Below are 25234 nucleotides of genomic sequence, written 5' to 3'. Positions count from 1 at the left end.
TTGAAACAAAATTCAAGCTTTGAGAGCACGCAATGAACTAAAGTCTTCGATTGACCAACTGTTCAAGAATTAAACAAAGAAATTTCTGAGACATCACAAAGGTACTCGGAAGAAATAATAATCCTGAACTCCAAGGCTGGCAAGCCAAGGTGGAAGTTGAGGAAACTCAACCAGATGCACAAGCAGGCACAACAGCAAGCAGACAAGGTTGCAGCCTTGAAAGACCCTTTGACTGATCATAGAATCTCTACAGTGCAGAGGGAGGCCATTTGGCCCATTCAATCTGCACCAACCACAATCCCACCCAAGCCCTATTCCTGTCACCCTATTTATTTACTCTGCTCTTCCCCAGGATTGACACCAGGGTCAATTTAGCATGGCCAATCCACCTAACCAGTACGGTTATGATGTGGAGTTGCCAGTGTTGGACTAAAGTGGGCACAGTATGAAGTCTCTCAACGTGAGGTTTTGGAGTGCTGCTCCTTCATCAGGTGAGTGCCGACTCACCTGATGAAGGGGCAGTGCTCTGAAAGCTCATGTTACCAAATAAACCTGTCGGACTTTACCCGGTGTTGTGAGACTACTGTTATGTATTTGTATTAATTCCTTTTGGCTTACTGAGCTCTCCTGTATTAATGTATTCGTCCAAAGTGACACCATAAGTCCCAAGTGCAGGAAACAGCCAGAGAAGAAGCAGCCATGTGAGTTTAATGTTTATTTATCAGTGTCACAAATAGGCTTACGTTAACACTGCAATGAAGTTACTGTGGAAATCCCCTAGTCGCCACATTCTGGCGCCTGTTCGGGTACACTGAGGGAGCACGGCCAATGCATCTAACCAGCACATCTTTCAGACTGAGAGAGGAAACAGGAGCACCCGGAGGAAACCCACACAGATACGGGTAGAATGTGCAGACTCTGCTGACAGTGACCTAAGCTGGGAATTGAACCCAGGTCGCTGCCACTGTGAGTCAGCAGTGCTAACCACTGTGCCACCCACACAGTGAGAACACAGACCTGTAAATAAAGCTCTATTGTTTTAAACCCTACATGCTCCTTAGCCTCATTGTCCGATACACAACAAACACAATCTCCGGCAAAAATAGGAGGAGTTCAAGAAAAGAAGTTGCATTGGAACTATCAGTAATGACAAAGCAATAGTGAAGTGCAGCGTGAGAAGGCAAGAGCTGATCAAGAAAATAAACAGTTAAAAGAATAGCTTCAAGACTATATTCAGAATCAGTGCATAGCCCTTCAGTAGCATGAGGTAATAAAGACTACCTTGAACAGAAAAACAAACTCAGTGAGACTCTACCAAGTTATGAAAAAAACTTGAGATGAAGTAATTGAGTTTCACCATGAAAAGGCAAACCTGTTGAAGGAACTTCACATGTCACAAGAATCCCCCAGGTCAAAGCTTGTTCCTCAGCTAAATTACAAAATGAAACAAAATGAACATAATCCACTTTGAATTAACTGAAATCTGAGTTGCCAGGGAAGACTCTGGAATGTTATATCTTCCAGGAAAAAACCAAAAGGTACAAAAAAATTACTGCAGTGCAGAAGGAGGCCATTTGGCCCATCGAGCCTGCACTGACAACAATCCCACCCAGGGTCTACTCCTGTAACCTCACGTATTTACCCTTGCTAATCCTCTTGACACTAAGGTTCAATTTAGTATGGTTAAACCACCTAACCTGCATATCTTTCAGGCTTTGGGAGGAAACTGGAGCACCTGGAGGAAACCCACGCAAACATGGGGAGAACATGCAAACTCCACATAGACAGTCACCCGAGGTGGGAATTGAACCCAGGTCCCTGGTGCTGTGAGGCAGCTGTGCTAACCACTGTGCCATCCAACAGACTACAGAGCTCATGAAAAAGATTGGACACTTAGAAGGAAAGTTGGAAAGCATTAGATTTCCAAATAAATATATGAAGGGATGAAAGTTAAGGATCTCGAATGGTAGAGTAATTAGAACTTCCCACAAAGAGCGTGAAGAGTCTCAGAAACAATCGGCAGAATCCTAGTTACAGACTGTGAGCTTGAAGGATAACGCAGAGAAACTATACTGTGCTTAAAAAAAAACAGATCAGCGAGAGAACCAACTTTCAAACTTGATTGGCCATGATAAATTGTCCCTTAAGGCACGATTTTACCATCAGGTTGCACCCATTTTCTGGTACAAAACCTTGGTAAAGTCGGGTTTGAGGCGAGTAACGTGATTCACGCCCGCCTACGCGCCAGTTCCCCCTTTACTCAGGCCCGAAAATGGCTGCGATGGGGACCATGCCCGAAACTGGCGCAATGGTCATTTAAATACATTAATATGTATTTAAATTGACTTAATGGGCTGCACACCCAACCTCACCGGCACTCCCCCTTTTACCACCATGATCGCACCTCCGGAATTGGCACAAAACAGACATGCTCCACAGAAGTCCAATTCGGGCGCTCCAGTTAGTGAGGACATAAGTGCCGAGCCTCTGACGTCTCTGTACTTGAGATCGGTGGTAGAGGGAAGTGGATCCGATGGCTCTCTGCTTGAGATTGGTGGGGGGGCAGAGGCGAAAGGGGGGTCCGCTGCTACTCTGCCTGAGATCAGTGAGATGGAAGTGGGCTCTGCTGCCACTCTGCCTGAGATCAATGAGGGGGAAGTGGGTGTCCACTGCACTCTGCCTGAGATCAGTAGAGGGGAATGGGGTCTGCTGCCACTCTGTCTGAGATCGGTAGGGGGCAAGAGGGTGGCCTGTGATTGGCCTGGTTGGGGGGGGAATGAGGTGGTCAGTAATGTTGTGGGAGTGGGGCAATGTCTGTGGGGACCAGGGGGAGGCATTATCCGGCCTGGGAGGGATGTGGCAGGAGAGCCGCATTCTATCTTTTGAGACGCTGATTGGAACTGCAGGGTTTCGGGTGCGTTAAGCCCCACCCATAGGCTTGTGCAGCACGAATTGGAGCTGCTGATGCTTTTTCAGGCAGAGGCCAAATGGCAGCCTCCTACACTGTAGGGATTCTCTGATTCTTTCTCATACCCCTGGGCTTTTTCCCGGAATGTAGAACATTCCGGAGTCTTCCCTGGCAACTCTTCAGTTCTTTCAAAGTGGATTAAATTAATTTTGCTTCACTTCACACGAAAGATAAGTTTGTGGAGGAAAAATGAGAACTGATGAGAACACTGGAAAGAGTACTTGGAAGGCTTAAATTACAGATTTCTAGAAGCAATTTGACCAAAGCTGGATCAGCTGAAGACTATCGTGCCAAACCTCATGAACAATATGCGATAGACAGAACTAAGCAATCACGGATCAGGTCTAAGCAACCCTTCGCACCCAGCCTTTAATAACAGGGGGCAATTAAACCATCAGGAGAAGGAAGCTCCATAAATATTCCCATCTGCAATGAAGGGGAAGCCTAAGCAAGGTTGAAGCGTTAAAAACCAGAAATGCAGGATTATTGATGCATCTCAACCTCCTCCTAAGGTCCCAGCATCATGAGTGCTGGTCTTCAGCCAATTATTCACTGCAAAAGATATCAAGAAATGGTTGAAAACACTGGATATTGTAAAGGCTAAGACTCCGGCATCTACCCAGCAATGTAAGAAAATTGCCTTGCGATATCCTGTCCACAAACTTGCCCCATCAGGCCATCCATGATCTTAAGCAAAATGATGGAAGTTGTCATGCTACCAAGTGGCACTTACTCAGCAATAATCTTCTCACTAACGCTTAGTTCTGCCAGGGCTATTCAGTTCCTGACCTCATGACAGCCTTGTTCCAAACATGGATGAGGAGCTGAACTCAAAAGGTGAAGTGGAAGTAGCATCAAGGCAGCATCTGGCAGTGTGTGGCATCAGGGAGTTAGAGCAGAACTGAAGTCAATGGGGATTAGAGGGGAATACTCTCCACTGGTAGGATCATTCCTATCACAAAGGATGATTATTGCTATTGTTGGAGGTTAGTCATTTCAGTCCAGGACTTCACTGCTGGAGTTCCTCAGGAAAGTGGTAGCATACTGACATTGTCACTGCGCTAGTAATCCAGAGACCTAGGGACCCCACCACAGCAGATGGTGAAATTGAATTTAAAAGTCTAATGATAACCATGAAACCATTGCCAATTATTGTAATAACCCATCTGGTTCACTGATGTCCTTCAGGGCAGGAAATCTGCCATTCTGACCTGGTCTGCCCTACATATGACTCCAGACCCATGGCAATGTGGTTGACTCGTAAATGCCCTCCGAACAAAGGCATTTATACAATGACGGAATACTCTCCAATTGCCTGGATGAGCGCAGCTTCAACACGTGAAATCCGATAACATCCAAACCAAAGCTTGATTGGCAACCCATCCACCACTTTAAATATTCACCCTTCCACTACTTCTGCACAGTATGCACCATCTACAAGGTGCACTGCACCAACTCAACATGGCTCCTTCAACTGCACACTTGCGAACCCAACTAGAAGAACACAGGCAGCAGATGCATTGGTTCACCACTGCCTGCAAGATCCTCTGCAAACCAGACACCATCCTGACTTGGTAATATATCTCTGTTCCTTCACTGTGGCTGAGTCAAAATCATGGAACTCCCTTCGTGTCAGCACTGTGGGTGCACCTACACCACATGGACTGCAGCAGGTCAAGAAGGCAGCTCACCACTGCTTTTCTAGGGTCAACTAGGGATCACTAATAAATTCTGGCCTAGCCTACGATGCTCACATCTCGTGAACAAGTCAAAAAGAGGAATATAGATGTCGACCCATGTTCGAATCCCACCACGGCAAATGGTGGTATTTGAATTCAACAAGAAAATCTAGAATTAAGAGTTTACTGATGACCATAAAACCATTGTCGATTGTCAGAAAAACCCAGCTGGTTCGCTAATGTCCTTTAGGGAAGAAAATCTGCTGTCCTTATCCAGTCTGGCCTACATGTGACTCCAGAGCCACAGCAATGTGGTTGACTCTCAACTGTCCTCTAATGGCCTGGCAAGCCACTCAGTTCAAGGATAACTAGGGATGGACAATAAATGCTGTCCAGCCAGCGACACCCATGTCCCATGAATGAATATTTAAAACAAATCTGTAGGCTGCTTTCCCACTCCCTCACCAGTGAGGTACAAACTACTCAGTGTCGGTAGGCATAACTCAGACTTGGCGATTCCCAAACCTACACTGGACCGCTCCCTATGTTAGGCTGCATTGTTTGAGCTAGTTTCTGCAGTTAGGTTAACCTGACACATTGGACCATCAGAATGCAGGGTTACCATTGGTAGCTGACTGAAAGAATAATTTGGAATAATTTAGACAGCTGGCGATCACTGATTTATAAACAGAGCCGGTAATGTAGTGGTGGTGTCACTCACTGATCTAGTAATCTAGAGACCTCAGGGAATGTTCTGGGGACCCAGGTTCGAATTGCACTATAGCAGATGGTGAAATTTGAATTCAGTAAAAATCTTGAATTACTGGTGACCATGTAACCATTGTTGAAAAACATCATCTGGTTCACTAATGTCCCTTTAGGGAAGGACATCTGCTGTTCTTACCCGGTCTGGCCTACGTGTGACTCCAGAACCGCAGCAATGTGGTTGACGCTTAACTGACCTTTGAACAAGGACAATTAGGGATTGGCAATAAATGCCAGCGATGCAAATAACCCATGAATGAATAAAAAAAACCAAGAATTTTTACAATTGCGTAAAAACGAGATAAGTAGCTAAAATGAACCTTGCTCCTGCAGAGACAAAGAAATTATCATGGGGAATGAGGTATCGAACAAATACTTTTTTATCTTGCTTCAGAGTGGAAGGAATAAATTATATACCAGAGAAAGAGAACAACCAAGAAGAACTTAAAATAATTAATGTCAGCAGAGAAGAATTGGAGAAAGCTACAGAACTAAAAGCTAACAAATCCCCAGGACCTGATAACTTACATATTCGGATTCTAAAGCAGAACTCAAGACTGCAGAGACAGTGGAGTCACTGGCAGTTACTTTCAAAGATTTCCTAGATACTAAAATGGTCCTTGTGGAATGGAAGTTAGCAAATGTATCGCTGCTATTTAAAAAAAGAGAAAACAGACCAGTTAGCCGAAAAATGTTGGAATCTCTTATTAAGGAAGTTTTAAAAATGCATTCAGGAAATCACATGATGACAGACACTGGGAATGGCACTGTGGCACAGTGGGTCAGCACTGCTGCCTCACAGTACCAGGGATCCCAGTGCAAATCCCGATTTGGGTCCCCGTCTGTATGGAGTTTGCACGTTCTCCCTGTATTTGCGTGGGTTTCCTCCCACAATCTAAAGCTGTGCAGGTTAGGTGGATTGGCCAGGCTAAATTGTCCCTTAGTGTCAGGGGGCTAGCTAAGGTAAATGCATGGGGTTATAGAGATAGAACCTGGCTGGGACTATGTTCGTGCAGATTCAATGGGCTGAATGGTCCCCTTGTGCACTATAAGATTCTATGATTCTGTGAAAGTCAACATGCTTTTATGAAAGGGAAATTGCATTTGACAAATTTAAAGGTGTTTTTTTTGAGGATGTAACTAGTGCCATAGATAAAGGGTAACCAGTAGATGTAGTAGACTTGAATTTCCAAAAGGCAGTCAATAGGATGCCATACCCTTGTATGTAAGATAAAGGTTCATAAAGTTGACGGTAATATATTAATCTGGATATAAGATTGGTTAAAGGACAGGAAGCAGAAAGCTTAAATGTTGGCAGGGCATTTAACTATTCTTAACATAATTGTTTATATCTGAAATTATGGATCTTTCCCTTCTCCAGGTGGGATCCTTCCTGAAAACTCCAAAGTTTCCCATCTGGGTGGTGTGCAGTGAGAGCCACTTCAGCGTTCTATTTGGCCTGAAGAAGGAGCTGATGAGTGACTGGAAATTTGAGCGAAGATTTGACCTCTATTATTATGATGGTTTGGCCAATCAACAGGATGAAATTCGACTCACAATAGGTCGGTAATGTGCAGCATTCCAATTTTGAACTATTCTGGTTTTTGAAGAACTAATTTGGTCAAATTCCACTGCTTTAGAGCAGATGTGGTTCCACCGCAACAAGATCAGCCCATCGTGAGGGCAGGTTGCCCAGGTTTGTATCCCTGAGTGCAGAAGGTGAAGGGACCATCTCATTGAAGTGCTTATGATGATTGAAGGGGGCTAATAGATTCGATAGAACAAAGCTATTTCCCCTGGTCATGGAGTCTGTTCTTATGTTCACCACAAGATGTAAGCTAGATTGTTCAAGGATGCTGTCAGCAATTGCTTCCTCACGAAAGGGAAGTGGAAGTCTGGAATTCTCTTCCCAATAAACTCCTGAACCTCGGGATTAATTGAAAATTTCGGAACCCACATGGGTTGTTTTTCGTTAGGCAAGGCTTCTTCCAGACACTCATCACAGAGGGTGGTGAGTGTCTGGAACAAGCTGCCAGAGATAGTAGTAGTGGTGGTGGGTGGCACAGTGTTACAGTGGTTAGTGCTGCTGCCTCATAACGCCAGGGACTCGCGTTCGATTCCTGGTTTGGGTCACTATTTGTGTGGAGTTTGCACGTTCTGCCTGTGTCTGCGTAGATTTCTTCCAGGTGCTCCGATTTCCTCCCACACTCCAAAGGTATGCAGGTTAGAATCATAGAATGCCTACAGTACAGAAAGAGGCCATTTGGCCCATCGAATCTGCGCCAACCACAATCTCACCCCAGCCCTATGTGCATATCCGTACATATTTACCTGTTAATCCTTCAAACCTATGCATCTCAGGACGCTAAGGGGAAATTTTTAGCATGGCCAATCAATCTGACCCACACATCTTTGGACCGGTGTATCCTTGGTTAGGTGGATTGCCCCTTAGTGTCAGGGGGACTAGCTAGGGCAAATACATGGGATAGGGCCTGGGTGACATTGTGGTCGGTGCAGACTTGATGGGCCGAATTACCTCCTTCTGCACTGTAGGGTTCTATGATTCTAGAGATTGTCTAAATGCTTTTTAAAAGACAAAATTGTACCAGTTACGTGGGTGAGATGGCTATAGAGGGATATGGGCCAAATGCAAATAATTGGGGCTATCTTAGTGGTTTAAGAGAAAGGGTGACATGGACAAGTTGGGCCGTAGGGTCTGTTTCATACTGTAAACCTCTATGACTCTATGATTAAGGAGTACAAGTGTTACAATCCCAGTTGATGTTATAACTGGACAGAAAGATCCCAGAATGGCACCCTGCTTCAAAAGACAGTAACTTTGCTTTTTTTCACAAATCTTGGAGAAACAGAGTCACTGAACCACTAACTAATTTTAACAACAAAAAAAATTATTGAACATGAAAGGTTGTAATATGCTGCAATACTCCCTATTGCGCCACTGCCTCCACCTCCCCCCCAACCCTTAGCATTACAAATGCACATAGATATCAACTTAGATTACAAAGCACATCTTAAACTACAGTGGTCTCAGTAATACAAAGTCCCTTTAAGCACAGAAGATGGTTGTGGTCAAATGCACTCTCCGTTCTGAACCCAAGTTAGTCTCTGTGGTTTTCCACTCAATGACATGACAACTATTGATTATTGTAAAAACCATCTGTTTCACTGGTGCCCTTTACAGAAGGAAATCTGCCATCCTTATCTGGTCTTCCATGGCATTGTGGTTGAGTCTTAACTGCCCTTTGCAATGGCAGCTCAAGAGCAATTAGGGATGCGCAACAAATGCTCGCCTTCCCAGTGATGCCCACATCCCATGAAAGAATAAATAAATGAAAAAGCTGTCTTGTCTATCGAGTCCTGGAGGGGCACCTAAATCTGGAACCTGTATTCCCTTCAACATACACAATTCAAGGCTAAAAGACTGAAAAGGATGGGACTTTGTTCTCTATGATGGCTGAAGGGTGACCTGATCGAGGTATTGGAAGGAATTGGATAGACAGACATGGAGAAGATCATTCCTGTGGTGTAGTACCATAAATGTAAGGACAGTCACTAATAAATCCAGTTGGGAATTGTTTACCCAGATTACTCTTTACCCACTCACCTGATGAAGGAGCAGTACCCCGAAAGCTCGTCATTCCAAATAAACCTGGTGGACTTTAACCTGGTGTTGTGAGACTTCTTACTGTGCCCACCCCAGTCCAATGCTGGCATCTCCACATCACTCTTCACCCAGACTGGGGAGTGTGTGGAACTTCCTAGCACACAGAATGATTGTGCTGATTAACATGACTACAGTCACGGTAGTTAGATAAGTGCATGAGGGAGGATGGAATAGCAGGGTCTGGTGATTAGTGAGCTGAAGTGGCGTTGGAGGAGGCAGGTATGGAGCTGAAACACTGACATGGACTAGTTGGGCCGAATGGCCTTTCTTGTGTGTTAAATTCTTTGTAATGTAATGATATGAACAAATGTGGTGATTTCTTTAAAGTTTGTAAAGTTTACTTATTATTGTCACAAATAGGCTTACATTAACACTGCAATGAAGTTACTGTGAAAATCCCCTAGCCGCCACACTCTGGCGCCTGTTTGGGTACACTGAGGGAGAATTTAGCACAGCCAGTGCACCTAACCAGCACATCTTTTAGACTGTGGGAGGAAACAGAAGAACCCAGAGGAAATCCACGCAGACACAGGGAGAACATGCAGGCTCCGCACAGACAGTGACCCAGGCAGGAATTGAACCCGTGTCCCTGGCGCTGTGAGGCAGCAGTGCTAAATACTGTGCCAGAATGCAGCATGTAACAACAGCACTTAAAAACAGCATCTTGGCCCACAAAATTAAAAGAGGACAAACCCTCAAAGCAGAATTATGAGATATATCGCTGAGTTCAGGCATACCCAAAACCAAGACAGAAAATCCCTGAGTCACAACAAAGCAAACTTCACAACTTAACCTTCATTCTCTGTTTGCATTCTCGCTGTGCACCTTTCTGGCATTACTGTCGTAATGCAGGAAGCTAAAAAATAAATGGATAACTAGCTGTAGCAGAGTTGTGCAGGCAGCATTGCAATGGAGGCAAGTTCACCAGCTCAGCGGATTTGCATTCAGTAAAGGTCATAAAAACAGATTTGACCAAATCAATTATTGTCTAAGCCCATCAAACCTTTAAGACCTATCGGGCCATTCATCATCGAGTCACATGAAGCAGCTTGTAAGGTTCCAGCTGTGAGCTAATAGCCATCAATAAAAATGTGAAAAGTAGAAAGGGACCAGACCTGGAAAGCTGCCAGTGCAAGCAACCCGCAGAAGATGCAATTTGCCAAATCTCGTGATTCACTTGCAGGATGTTTTTGAATGTTGTGTGATTTGTGGCGCAAATGTAATATCCCCTTGCGTATTTAAATTTCCCTCCCTGCGTTTGGAGAGTCTGTTTACAAGAAGGCGGTTGTGAAGTTCACAAGAGCTGGCAACGCGATGTTCCATGAGGAAGCATGGGCAGGAAGAGAGCAGAGGAGGAAGGGAGTCAAAAGAGAGGATGGGGACATAAACCAAAGTAGAACTCTTGATGAACCCCTTCACACGAGAATTCTGCTTCTGTATCCTAAGATTTGGGACCAGTTTTGATCAAACCTTGCCCCTTTACCCCCATAGCTCTACACCTTCCAGAGCTCTGCAACCTTCTGCTTCTGGCCTCCTGCCTCTTCTGACAGCCGGCCCTTCAGCTCTGCACATTCCTACTCCTCTCCCCTGCTTTAAGATGCTCCTTAAAAGAAGAAACCTGCGCGAGTAATTAGGACTAGCTTAGTGGTAAAAACTGGGCGGCATGGATAAGTTGGGCCGAAGGGCCTGTTTCCATGCTGTGAACTCGATGACTCTATTATCACCCGTTGTACCTCCTCATGTGTCACATTTTATTCGATGATGCCCCTGTGAAGTGGTTTGGAATGTTGGAATGTTTGGGTGGTGCAGTGGTTAGCACTGCTGCCTCATAACACTAGGGACCCGGGTTCAATTCCTGGCTTAGGTCACTGACTGCGTGGAGATTGCACATTTTCCCCATGTCTGCGAGGGCTTCCTCTGGGTGCTCCAGTTTCCTCCCACAGTCGAAAGATGTGCAGGTTAGGTTGATTGGTCATGCTAAACTGCCCTTCAGTGTCAGGGGTTTAGCAGGCTAAATGAATGGGGTTATGGGGTTAGGACCTGGCTGGGATTGGTGTCAGTACAGACTCGATGGACCAAGTGGCCTCCTTCTGCACTGTAGGTATTCTATGATTCTACCCTGTCCTGTGTTTCAGTATGTTAAGGGTGCTGTACAAGTACAAGTTGTGTATCAGTCAGATCAGACCACCAATAGACTCGAGTCTTTAGATGGAAAGGCCTGTGCCTCAGATTAGTAATGACCAAGGTCACCACCTAATTATCAGCTCACTTTGAAGTTAGCTGCCAACAGCCCCACTCCCAGAAACAATAATGGCCCAAGTGGCTGGAAGAAATTAGACCTGTTCTCGGGAAGCAGTCTTTTGTTACTGGAACATGATGTGAGTTCACATACGGCGGATTTCTGCCGCACATTTGTTTCCTATTCCGATCTCCCACCTGATTGTGTTGGAACAGTCTGTGCAACTCAGACTGGTCACCAAACTTGCTGACGATTAATTCTCAGAGGGAAACAAAGTTGCATGTGGAGGGAGAGAGTTTAATTTTGAACCAATCTGCGCAATAAATCTTGCGGATTAAAAGATAATCACACATCTCAAAAAATGAAGAGAAATGTTAGCATGATCAAGTGTAACTTTTCATCAGCTCTAGGACAATTGATCTGTCATCACCCATTCTCTACTCTGTGCAAGTTTTATACAACACTGCAGTACTTGGGCTGTAAACAGTAAATACAGAAACTCCCCAAAGCATATATTCTGGTGAAAGGACCTTCCCAAGATGTTAACCTTTTCTCTCTCAGTTGCTCAGTGAGCTGCTCTTGTACTCCAGCCTGTATGTTGTTTTTATTTTAAACATGGAGCGTTGGTAACTGTAATCTTGGGTGCAAATGCTTTCGCTGACCCTCAATCCACACAACTCTTGTCTTCCAGATGCATCAGAGGGCTGCTCGCTGGAAGGAGACGATGACTTGATTCCTCCACTTGAACTCTGCATCAGAACAAAGTGAGTTAAAGGATTTGTATACTGTTTGTCACATGTAAGTGGGATCTCTGCTGTACTAAACACTGAAATCATGGCAACAGCTCAGTCTGGCCAATATGTAGACTTCTAGATTGTGATTGTGTAATTGGCATTGTTCCCTCATTATCGTTGGGTCAAAATCCGAGAGTTCCTTATCTGAACAGCACTTTGGGAGTAGATTCTTTGGCAGTGGTTCAACAAGAAGTCCCACCACCCACCTTTTCAAAGGCAGCCAGGCTTGGGAAATAAATGATCCTTTCTAGTGATGACCACACCTCAAGAATGAATTGGAACTAAAATTGGAGTTTAGAAGGATGAGGGGGGACCTTATTGAAACTTACAGGATACTGCGAGGCCTGGATAGAGTGAATGTGGAGAGGATGTTTCCACTAGTAGGAAAAACTAGAACCAGAGGGCACAACCTCAGACAAAAGGGATTATCCTTTAAAACAGAGATGAGGAGGAATTTCTCCAGCCAGAGAGTGGCGAATCTCTGGAACTCTTTGCCTCAGAAAGCTGTGGAGGCCAGGCCATTGAGTGTCTTTAAGACAGAGATAGATAGGTTCTTAATTAATGAGGGGATCAGAGATAATGGGGATTTGTGACTCATGCACAAATCCCCAGCTTGCAGGTGCAGCAGGTGGTCAGGAAGGCGAATGGGATGCTGGCCTTCATAGCGAGGGGGATTGAATATAAAAGTAGGGAGGTCTTGCTGCAGCTGTATAGGGCATTGGTGAGGCCGCAGCTGGAGTACTGTGTGCAGTTTTGGGCGCCGCACCTGCGCAAGGATATCTTGGCCCTGGAGGGAGTGCAGAGGAGGTTTACTAGGCTGATACCGGAGTTGAGGGGATTGAGCTATGAGGAGAGGCTGAATAAACTAGGCTTGTACTCGTTAGAGTTTAGAAGAATGAGGGGAGATCTCATTGAGACGTACAAGATGATGAATGGGATGGATAGGATAGAGGTGGAGAGACTCTTCCCGCTCAAAAAAGACAGTAGGACTAGGGGGCACAGCCTCAAGATAAAGGGGAGGCGGTTTAGAACGGAGTTGAGGAGGAACTTCTTCACTCAAAGGGTGGTGAATCTCTGGAATTCTCTGCCCGTTGAAGTGGTGGAGGCTGCCTCGCTAAATATTTTTAAGAAGCGGGTTGATGGGTTCTTGATAAGAGAGGGGATTAAGGGTTATGGGGAGAGGGCGGGAAAGTGGAACTGAGCCACAACAGATCAGCCATGATCTTATTGAATGGCGGGGCAGGCTCGAAGGGCTAGATGGCCTACTCCTGCTCCTATTTCTTATCTTATGTTATGTTCTTATAATGGGGATGAGGAAAAATATCAGCCATGATTGAATGGTGGAGCAGACTCGATGGGCCGAGTGATCTAACTCTGCTCCCATGTCTTATGGTCTTCGGATCTTTCCTCCTCCTCTCTGCCTTCGTCTGCTAAAGAAACATAGGGCTGGGAGGAAGCCATTCAGTCCCTCAAGTCTACTCCATTGTTCAGTTAGATTATGGCTGATCTGTGTCTCAACACCATCTACCTGCCTTGGTCTCATATCTCATAATACCTTTATTAAGACAGTTCCAGACAGTGATAGCCCTTCTGATATATTGGCAAAAGGCCATTATTTCTTCTCTTGCGGTGTTTTCTCTTTCAAACCCTCAAATCTCTCATCTGGATGCTGATTCCTGGGATGGTGGTGTTGTCCGATGAGGAATCTTGCCCTGTATTTGCTAAGAGTTTAAAAAAATGAAACACACAAAATTTTTACTGGGCTCAACAGGGTAGATGCAGGAAGGATGTTTACTCCTGCCGGGGCATTCAGAACCAGGGACAGAGGCTCCGATTAAGAGGCAAAGCATTTAAGACTGAGGTGAGGAGGAATTTCTTCATTCGGGGGATGATAAATCTTTGGAAGTCGCCATCATTGCGAATGTTCAAGACTTGAGATCGATAGATTCCTGGATAGTAGGAGGTGGACTCTATGACCTCGGATTGCTCTGTCTTTGTAAACACCTCCAGCCCTACAGCCACTTCATTCCAGACCCTGACCACTCGCTGTGTGAAAAATGTTTTTCCTCACATCACATTTGCCTTTTTTGCAAGTCACCTCTCACTCTTGATCCTTTTAGGAGTGGGAACACTTTCTCCCTATAACAACGTTTGTACCTTGATAAGGTACCTCATGATAGACTGGTACAAAAGGTGAAGTCACACAAGATCAAAGGAGAGCTGGCAAGATGGATACAGAACTGGCTTGGCTACAGAAAACAGGGTAGCAGCAGAGGGGTGCTTTTCTGAATGGAAGACTGTGACTAGCGGTATTCCACAGCGATCAGTTCTGGGACCTTTGTTTTTCATATATATAAACGATTTGGAGGAAAATGTAACTGGTCTGATTAGTAAGTTCGCAGGTGACACAAAAATTGGTGGAGTTGCAGATAGTGAAGCGGATTGTCAGAGGACAATGTTGTTCATCCATCGTCATCGATGAGGACCTCGACACCATTAGTCATTTTGAGGCTGGTTGCGGTGTGGTCCAAAGATGACTGATCAGGCCAATTCAGGCACGGAATGTCCTGGCGTACAGTGGACAGACTTGTGTAGGCACTGTAGTTGTTGCGCTGGTGGCTCTGGACTTGCGCAGCTCGCGCTTAAGTTGTGCTTCAGCAATGCACCTTGCTTCGTGAGCTCGACAGCCTTTGTGGATGAGGCAGCGCCAGGTAGGGTGGTTTTGTGCCAGCGTTTCCCAGGTGGTCATGTCAATGTCAGGCGCTTCAGGGAGGCCTTGAGTGTGTCTTTGTAACGTTTCTTCGGCCTTCCATGCAAGCGTCTTCCAGCAGAGAGTTCCCCAAAAAGGAGCTGCTTGGGTATGCACTCGTCTGACATACGGATGACATGATCTGTCCACTGGGTCTGCGCTCTCATCAGCAGTGTGTGGACTGATGGTAGACTTGTTCTAAAGAGAACTTCAGTGTCTGGTACTTTGTCTTGCAATCAGATGCGTAATATTCTGCGAAGACAAGTCATGTGGAAACAATTGAGCTATCTTGCATGCCTTCGATACACAGTCCACGTTTCACAGGCGTACAGGAGGGCAGTAAGTACTGTGGCACTGTAGATCTTCAGTTTTGTTGCTGGGCTAATTCCTCGACGTTCCCATACAGTGGAGCGCAGTCTACCAAAAGCAGAACTTGCCTTTGCTATTCTGCAGTTAACTTCTGTATCAATAGTCACTGCTTGGGAGAGGGTGCTGCTAAGATAAGTGAACTGGTCCACTGCCTGTAGTTTCTGCCCTTTGATTGTGATTATGGGTTCTGTGTACGGTGCATGAGGAGCAGGCTGGTGCATGACTTTGGTCTTTTTAATGTTGATGGTGAGTCCAAAGTTGTCACAAGCCATGGAAAATTTGTCCATACTGACTTGCATTTCTGGCTCTGAGCCAGCATACAGGGCTAAGTCATCGGCAAAGAAGAAATCTCTCAGAACAGTCTCTTTCACTTTGGTAATAGCTTGAAGTCTCCTCAGGTTGAAGAGCTTCCCATTCACTCTGTACTTGAGGCTGATTCCAGCAACACTGTCCTGGAAAGCATCATTCAGCATGGCAGTAAACATCATGCTGAACAGTGTGGGTGTGAGCACACAGCCCTGATTGACTCCATTGGCGACTGGGAATGCCTCAGAGGATTCTCCGCCATTGTCCATCATGCCATCATGGAACTGGCGTACCATCTGAATGAAATTGGGGTGGCAGCCGACCTTTGATATGATCCTCCACAGGCCTTGTCGGCTTACAGTGTCGAAGGCTTTCACGAGGTCAACAAAGATTGTGTAGAGCTCGCAATTCTGCTCCTGACACTTCTCCTGAAGTTGGCGCACAGCAAAAATCATGTCAGTAGTCCCATGACCCATGTTAGGGGTAAGTTTTTCACTCAGAGGGTGGTGAGTGAATGGAATCGGCTGCCGTCAGTGGTGGTGGAGGCGAACTCGCTGGGGTCTTTTAAAAGACTTCTGGATGAGTATATGGGGTTTAATGAGATTGAGGGTTATAGATAGGTCTGTAGGTTGGTAGGTGTTGATGTGATCGGCGCAACTTGTGGGCCGAAGGGCCTGTTTGTGCTGTAGTGTTCTATGTTCTATGACCTTTGTCAGAGGATACAGCAAGACATAGACTGGTTGGAGACTTGGGCAAAGAAGTGGCAGATGGAGTTTAATCCAGACAAATATGAGATAATACATTTTGGAAGGTCCAATGCATGTAGGAATCATACAGTAAATGGTAGAACCCTTAGGAATATTGATAGGCAGAGAGATGTGGGCGTACACATCCACCGATTGTTGAAAGGGGCAATGCAGGTGGATAAGGTAGTGAAGAAGGCATATGGCACCCTTGCCTTCATTGGTCAGAGCGTTGAGTTTAAAAATTGGCAGGTCATGCTGCAGTTTTATAGAATCTTAGTTTGGCCTCATTTAGAATAATGTGTACAATTTTGGTCGCCACACTACCAGAAGGATGTGGATGCTTTGTAGAGAGCACAGAAGAGGTTCACCAGGATGTTGTCTGGTCTGGAGGGTATCAGCTATGAGGAAAGGTTGGAAAAACTTCGTTTGTTCTCACTGGAATGACGGAGGTTGAGAGGTGACCTGATAGAAATGTACAAGATTGAGTGGCGTGGGTAGTCAGATGCTCTTTCCTTGGATAGAAAAGTCAAGCACTAGGGGACATAGATTTAAGGTGCCTGGAGAAAAGCTTAGAGAAGATGTGCGAAGCAAGTTTTTTATACAGAGGGTGGTGAATTTCTGGAATGCGCTGTGGGGGAGGCAGTGGGAGCAGGTACGCGATTGGTGAATCTGTGGAACTCATTGCCACAGAAGGCTGTGGAGGCCGGGTCATTGATGTCTATAACACAGAGATAGGTTCTTGATCAATAACAGGATCAAAGGTTACAGGGAGAAGGCAGGAGAATGGGAATGACAAAAATATTAGCCATGATTGAATAGCAGAGCAGACTTGATGGGTCAAATGGCCTAATTCTGCTCCTATATTTTACGATTTTTTTTGTTTGATTTTATTCCAATCCAATCAAATCGAGTCCAATTCAGAGTCTCAACAAGTTGAGACATTCCTGATCCGAGCTGACAAGACAGGGCTCTCACCTCCTGTCTTGGGCTTGATCTACATGATCCAAGCTGATTGGAGTGGCCATAACACCACCTCCAAGGCTTGATCTCATTTGCATCTTAGCCAAAGGGCTGAGATGCCGCTTTTAAAAATTGCTTCAAATGAAGCTGAAATGTAACCTAATGACTTCAACCAAGCATAACATGTCGAAACTACACTTGATCTTAGCCAAAAGGCTGAGGATCTTATGATCTTCAATCGCACAACATACTGTAGCTGAAGTGGAAGCTTAACCAAAGCTTCCATTCACAAAGCCACCTGCTTTCTTAATTGCCACCTCAATGTGTCCTGTAACCTTTAATAAGATGTCTCACAACACCAGATTAAAGTCCAAAAGGTTTATTTGGAATCACAAGCTCCTTCATTGGGTGAGTGAGTAGTCCACTCACCTGAGGAAGGAGCAGAGCTCCGAAAGCTCAAATAAACCTGTTGGACTTTAAGCTGATGTTGTGAGACTTCTTTCTGTGCCCACTCCAGTCCAACGCTGGCATCTCCCCAACACTGTAACCTTCAAATCAGTGGAGCTGTTTTTGGAGTGGAGAGGGGTTGGCTCAGTTTCTCCCTATAAGTCTCTGGCATTCCAAGTCATTGAAATTTAACAATGATCGTACTTTCATTTAAAATGCCTCGTACCAGCTAGTAACTTTAACTTGCAAAGGCCTCCTCCCCCTGTTGTACCGGGGCAGTTTGTTGAAAGAGATTATGTAACAGTGTTGGCCCAGCAACAGTGAAATTTAACTTTTAATTAATTTACCAAACAGGATTTCTCTAAGAAGCCATCAGCTTAGAGGTAATCACTTTGACCAGACTCATTTCTCTCTCAACCCTGAATTAATCTTGAAATAACAACACTGAGTGTAAGCATGGTGCACTCTGCCTTCTTCACCTCTCTGCAGCTTCTGTCATGGCTGATTACACTCTCATCCACTAATAGGGGAGGCAATGGCATAGCGGTGTTGTCACTGGACTAGTAATCCACAGATCCAGGAACCCGGGTTCAAACGGGCGGCATGGTAGCACAGTGACTCGTACTGCTGCTTCACAGCTCCAGGGACTAGGGTTCAGTTCCCAGCTTGGGTCACTGTCTGTGTGGAGTTTGCACATTCTACTCGTGTCTGCGTGGGATTCTTCCAGGTGCTCCGGTTTCCTCCCACACTCCAAAGATGTGTGGGTTAGGTTGATTGGCCATGCTAAAATTGCCCCTTAGTGTCCTGAGATGCGTAGATTAGAGGGATTAGTGGGTAAAATATGTAGGGATATGGGGGTATGGCCTGGGTGGGATTGTGGTCGGTGCAGACTCGATTGGCCAAATGGCGTCTTTCTGCACTGTAGGGTTTCTATGATTCTATGAAATCCCACCAGGGCAGATAGTGAAATGCCCTGGTGGAATTAATAGTTTAATATTGACCACGAAACCTTTGTCAATTGTTCTAAAAACCTACAGAGTTCGCTAATGTCCTTAACAGGAGAAAACCTGCCATTCTTGCTTGGTCTGGCTATCGCTTCAGATGTGACTCCGGATCCACAGCAATGTGGTTGACTCTTAAATAGCCTCTGAAATGGCTGAGCAAGCCATTCTGTTCAAGGGTAGTTGAGGATTGACAACCAGTGTTGGCCTACATCCCATAAATGAACTTAAATAAAGCTTTCTTCTAAAAACAGTGTTAGACAGAATGTCAGAAAGAATGTTCCCAATAGTGAGGTCATGGTTTGAGAATAACCTTTTAGAGCTGAGATGAGGAGAAATTCCTTCACCCAGAGGGTGGTGAATGTGCGGAATTCATTGCCAAAGAATGCAGTCGAGACCAAGACGTTGTCTGATTTCAGGAAGAAATTAGATATCGCTCTTGGAGCTAAAAGGATATGGTGGCAAGAGGGGAAATCAGGATATTGAATTTGATGATCAGCCATGATCATAATGAATGGTGGAGCAGGCTCTAAGGGCCAAATGGCCTACTGCTGCTTTTTAGTTTCTATGATTCTTCTGTCACCTAGTTCAGCATGACTGCACTGACTTCTTCCCTTTCCCTGCCCTGAATTGTTGTCCTTGGAGTGCTCAAATGGTCTCTTGTTGGCCCCAACTCTATCCGTCTTTGTGTGCTTGGTTCCCTGTAACGTCACTCACAGATATAGTGTCATCTTGCACATTTATGTCAAAGACACCCAGGTTTATCTATTCAACACAATCTCACAAGCACTCCACTACCCAAAAGCGGTCCATCGCTGCTCTGACATGTAGTCCCAGTTGAGTGTTAACTTACTGGAGTGAAACAATATTGGAAAGACTGAAACCATCACCTTCAGGTCCTGCCAAAACTCTGTTTATGTGGTGGCACAGTGTCACAATGTTTAGCACTCACAGTGCCAGTGACCTGGGTTTGATTCCCAGCTTGGGTCATTATCTGCGAAGTCTGCACATTCTCCCTATGACAGCATGGCTTTCTTCTGAGTGCTCCAGTTTCCTTCCACAATCCGAAAGACGTGCTGGTTAGGGTGCATTGGCCATGCTAATCTCTCCCCTCAGTGTACCCGAACAGGTGCCAGAGTGTGGCGACTAGGGGATTTTCACAGTAACTTCATTGCATTGTTAATGTAAGCCTACTTGTCGCACTAATAAATAAACCTAAGCTTACTCACTGCAGTTGACCCCCTTTCCCACCCTGGCTATTGTTTAAGCTGAAGCCAGACCACTCAGCTAAGAGAGATCCATAGAGGGCAATTCTCCTAAAAAAATTCTAAGTGCTGAATTGTTGGGGAAAATGGTGTAATTTACAATTGTTTTTTCAGTGAGAGTTCAGACTCGAATCTCCCACACTGTGTACAATGCAGATGTCACATTCGTGAATATCATTAAAAGCTCGGGGGGCAGGTTCTATTCATGCCAGAGTCTGACAGTTACAGAACTCAGCGCGTGTGCAGTGGTTCTGAACCATCAGCTTGCACTTTGCTGGCCAGCTCTATCGCTGACCAGCCTGGGACCCCCGCACTGCTGCCCACCCAGCCCCTTTCCCACATGGTCTGATTGCAGCCCCCAAGAACATTGCCAGGCCAGCCTCCCACCCAGCAATGACGATCCACCCCCACCCAACCATCCCCACCCACACCCCAGCAGACCCAAACCCCTTCCACCCACCATGGGAGGCTGATGCTCTCCAACACTGCCCCAATCGCTGTCCTCCCTCAAGCCCCAATCGGATTCCAATGCGGAGTAACAGGGAGAACACCCCCCACCACCACCCCCACCAATCAATCCCGAGGCCCTGCCTCCTAGGCCCCGTCCCCAGGTCCCACCCCCTTGGCACTGCGTGATGCCCAGTAGGCAGCGCCAAGGTGCCCCTTGGGCACTTGCTGGGGGCACAAGCTGCCACTGCAAGGGTGCCCAGGCCCAGGGGCACCACCCCCCTGCCGCCTGACCCCCTGAAGGCCTCAATTGCTCCCCCCTTCACTCCAGCAGGATCTCCTGCTAGTTCCCCAAAAGTGGGAAGCTACCCTAAACCCTGCTGGAGTGAATTTTTACAGGCGGAGTGGGAGATGCTCTGGGGCCCAGAGACTTCATTCCCAGGCCAATTACGTTAAACAAATTACGTTAAAATGCATTAAAATGACTGTCCTGGTCTCCCCCCTCCCGCCAGTCTCCCAACCATGCGGTATTTCCTTCAGGAATGCATGCGTGAATCCTGCGAATTGGCACATGTTCGTGCCTCCCGAACTTCTCCCCCCCCAAAAAAAAATTAGCAGATTGGAAAGGGAGAATCGCCCCCATAATCTTTCCCTCTGATTCCCAATTTCCCAACATTATTTGCCTCCACCCTGACCTCAACAAGTCCACTGTTGCTGAAATGTTCGTGCCTGCCTTCATCTGGATATTCTGCTGCTGGAAGAGATGGAATCCAGATTCACTGGACAATAATGCCAGGAATTGAAGATTTAAACTGAGACCGTGTTGCACACATTTGGCTTAACTTTCTCAATTATAGGAAATATGAGGGATGATCTATCTACTCGATGAATAAAAAATGATTGAAAGATTAGATTGAGCAAGTTAAGTGAAACTATTTTCTCTAATGGGGGAGATCTACAAGGGGGGATCATCTTAAAATTAGAGGTGGCCCTTTAGAGTGACACGAGGAAACACTTTTTCCACATGCAGTGTGGTGGGACCTGGAGCTTATTCCCTAGAAAGCTGTGGATGTTGTGACCAATCGGAATGATCCAGATTGGGATCAATTATTCTTTGTTGGACATGTATGTAGACAGTCATAGAGATTTACAGCATGGAAACAGGCCCTTCAGCCCAACATGTTCCTGTCGCCCTTTTTTTTCTCAATCACCAAGCTAGTCCCAGTTGCCCGCATTTGGCCCATGTCTCCCTATACCCACCTTACCCATGTAACTGTCTAAATGCTTTTTAAACAACAAAATTGTACCCGCCTCTACTACTACCTCTGGCAGTTTGTTCCAGATACTCACCACGCTGTGTAAAAAAATTGCCCCTCTGGACCCTTTTGTATCTCTCCCCTCTCACCTTAAACCTTTGCCCTCTAGTTTTAGACTCTCCTACCTTTGAGAAAAGATATTGACTATCTCGCTGATCTGTGCCCCTCATTATTTTACAGACCTCTGTAAGATCACTCCTAGGCCTTCTACACTCCAGAGAAAAAAGTTCACGTTTATCCAGCCTGTCCTTATAACTAAAACCATCGTGTGGAACAATGGTGTATAAGTGGAGTTGAGGTACATAGCACCTACTGACTGGCAGAGCAGGTTCGAGGGGTTGAATGGCATATTCCTCTTTCTCATCTCTCTTTTGCCATAGGTTTATTTTATTTATCGTGCGCCTTTGTGAAGTGCACATGGAAACTTTCTATACTAAAGGTGCTGATGTTAATGTAGTCAGTTTGAGAGATGGATTGAGGTATGATAAATCCCTATCCAGGTGGGCATGTTTCATGAATTGGGTGTGAAATATAAGGAAACTAAATTTGAGACAGAGCCACCCTTGGTGGAACAGCTTTTAGCAACCATTTAAAGATCAGCAGGAATCTGGAAGTAGACCACTGCCACCTTGCCCAGGCTGATGGAGTCCCAAAATTAAGACGAAAAGTTAAATTCATCTGAAAGGTGGAAAGCCTGCCTCTCTCTAAATGGGCACAGTGAGAAGTCTCACAACACCAGGTTAAAGTCCAACAGGTTTATTTGAGGGGTGGCGCAGTGGTGAGCGCTGCTGCCTCGCAGCGCCAGGGATCCAGGTTCGATTCCCGGCTTGAGTCACTGTCTGAGCGGAGTTTGCACGTTCTCCCCGTGTCTGCCTGAGCTTCCTTGGGGGTGCTTCGGTTTCTGCCACAGTCTGAAAGACGTGCTGGTTAGGTGCTTTGGCAGTGCTAAATTCTCCCTCAGTGTACCCGAACAGGCGCCAGAGTGTGCTGGCTAGGGGATTTTCACAGTGACTTCATTGCAGTGTTAACGTAAGCCTACTTGTGACAAATAAATAAACTTTAGACTTCAGTATCATGAGCTTTCGCAGTGCTGCTCCCTCATCAGGTGAGTGGAGAGTTGGGATCTTGTAATTGAGTCTGTGTCTATATAGGCTGTGTTTGTGAACCCAACTCTCTGCTCACCTGATGAAGGAGCAGCGCTCTGAAAGCTCATGCTACCAAATAAACTTGCTGGACTTTGACCTGGTGTTGTGAGACTTCTTACTGTGCCCATCCCAGTCCAGCGCCAGCACCTCTGCATCATCCCTTTAAATGTAGTACTGATAAAGTTATTCTCTGCTTTATTCAGGTGGAAAGGAGCGTTTGTAGACTGGAATGGAACGGAACCAATCCTGTGAGAAGCTAGGCCATGGTCTCTGAGGTCAAACCTGGAACGTGTGCCCGGGGGGACTGAGAGGTGCAGGAATCAAACACCAACAACACCTTTGCTTCTGAAGTGCTGCAGTTGGATAGCAGGATAGGCCTTTAGGATGTGTCTGTCATCGGATGGCACCCAACAACGCCTCCATCAGTTAATTTACCTCATTTCTTCTGAATGCGTAGCGGTGGGGGTTGGTGGGGAAGTGGAGATTGTGACCTTGAAGGCTATAAACATAGGAAAGTAGTGAGCCGGCTTACCTGCACGCCTCTCAGGCGAGCTGTCCAAACTTGGTATTTGGTATGCTATTAATGGTTACGCAATTCGGGTCATTTTAAATGATTCCCTGGCGCTGGTTCCATTACCATCAACTTGAAACCCACAACAGAAATTCAGATACTCTCAGAGTGATCTGGTTCGTTGGGTGGAGTCACTGTGAGGTGTAAATTCTCTCTGGTAGAGACTCCAGTGACGGAGGTGTAAGAGGATGCTGAGACCTCAATCTGAGTTTTATTCCAACATTGACTTGGATTCAACAAGAAGCAACCTCTAGAGGGTTGCACTCAATCTTAATTTTGGCTTTAAACTATCTTCGAAAATCTGGAGGTAGGAATTTGAACCAAATGTTCCTGTTCAAACAGGATGCTAAAAGGCTCTGGTTCAGTGGGGGACTGTAGGCCCATAGATGCTTAATAGTGACTACAGTGCATTCATAAATCTGTTTGGCCACTATTCCATCCTGTCATTGCTAATTACAATAATACTTGATGCTTTTAAAAAAAAATGGCTTTTAATTAGCTCATTCAATCAGTTGTTCAGATTATGTGCTACAACTTGTGACTTCCACCCAGATGTAGAAGTCAAAGGTTGTGTTATACGCCTCGAGGAAGAATGGTCAGTATGAACCACAAGCCGAGTGCTTGAGGCTTTTCCAAATCTGTGTCTTGGGCCTCATCTCAATAACTGAGGTAACTTTGACGTGCCTCCAACATTTCACTTCACTCCGATCTGGGCAGGCTTGCTCGCTAGAGGGTCCCATCATGGGAAGAGCTGGGAGGAACAGAAGAAGGACAATGTATCCTCTAGGCCGTGTAGGCTACCCAACCTTCTGGAATTGACCAAGCACTACAATAACAAAAATATCAAGGGTATGTCAGCGGCGGGATCAAGGAAGAGGAGAGGGTGGAAAGGGTGAGGGGGAAGGACGGAGTGTGGGGGGAGTGGGAGGGACCAGCAGTGGATAGCAATAATGCCCTGGAGCACTTCTAGCTATTCTCGTACAGTTAACTTAAAAATGATATCAGAAAGGTTTGAAGATGGTTTCCAGACATCCATTTCTGAACCCGCAGAATAGGCCGCGTGTAATCCTGAGTCAAACAGACCCAGCAGCTCTGTCCAGATTTCGGATGCAGTAAGAAATCTTACAACACCAGGTTAAAGTCCAACAGGTTTATTTGGAATCACAAGCTTTCGGAGCGCTGCCCCTTCATCAGTTGAGTCTCTTGCTCACTAAGTCACAAATAAATCTGTTGGACTTTAACCCGGTGTTGTAAGACTTCTTACCATGCCCACCCTAGTCCAATGCTGGCAACGCCACACCATAGATTGTGGGTGTTAGGTTTAAGTGTCTGACAGTGGCACCTGGAAAACCTCTTCACCAATGTGGTGGTGCCTGGAACACTAGCGCAGTTCAGTGATCGGGACAGTAATGGTCCATTTTACCCAGTTTCTCCCATCTCGCCCCTGCAGGCAACTGGGAAGCAATCACCAAACAAACCTCATTGTGTCAGAAAATAGCCAGAATAACCTGGCTTCCTTTGGAAACAAAACAAGAATTCTCAGGATCGAGAGAAACTCATTTGGCTTAACGGCCTGTCGCACTACCCATAAACAGTAAAATCTTAGTTATGCGACATCCCTGGGGAGTAGGTGGTGCCTGTTAATCAAAAAGGCTGCTTTCCGGGGAGTAACATTAGGCAAGACAAGGTGCTGCTCTGCCTCTGAAGGGAGAGGGGAAGTGACCCCTCAGCAGCAGGGTATCACACTAAAAAGACCACAGCTGAAAACTTAGCTGATACCAT

General features: G+C 45.8%; 1 protein-coding gene across 2 annotated transcripts in view; it reads left to right on the top strand.

Annotated features, from left to right (window-relative positions):
- The window catches only part of mindy4 (MINDY lysine 48 deubiquitinase 4), a 194725-nt gene extending 170400 nt beyond the window's left edge, over window positions 1-24325 (top strand). For both annotated transcript variants that reach the window (XM_080213582.1, XM_080213573.1), the window contains exons 16-18: window positions 6794-6974; window positions 12028-12100; window positions 23085-24325. In XM_080213582.1, the coding sequence (XP_080069708.1) occupies window positions 6794-6974; window positions 12028-12100; window positions 23085-23133 (303 nt within the window). In that variant the 3' untranslated portion in view covers window positions 23134-24325. The remainder of the gene's footprint in view (window positions 1-6793; window positions 6975-12027; window positions 12101-23084) is intronic.
- Window positions 24326-25234: the final 909 nt, after the last annotated feature.

This window comes from Carcharhinus amblyrhynchos, chromosome 2 (assembly GCF_965287045.1).
Source record: "Carcharhinus amblyrhynchos chromosome 2, sCarAmb.v2.hapA, whole genome shotgun sequence".
NCBI lineage: Eukaryota > Metazoa > Chordata > Chondrichthyes > Carcharhiniformes > Carcharhinidae > Carcharhinus > Carcharhinus amblyrhynchos.
This window is presented reverse-complemented; position numbering and strand designations above follow the sequence as displayed.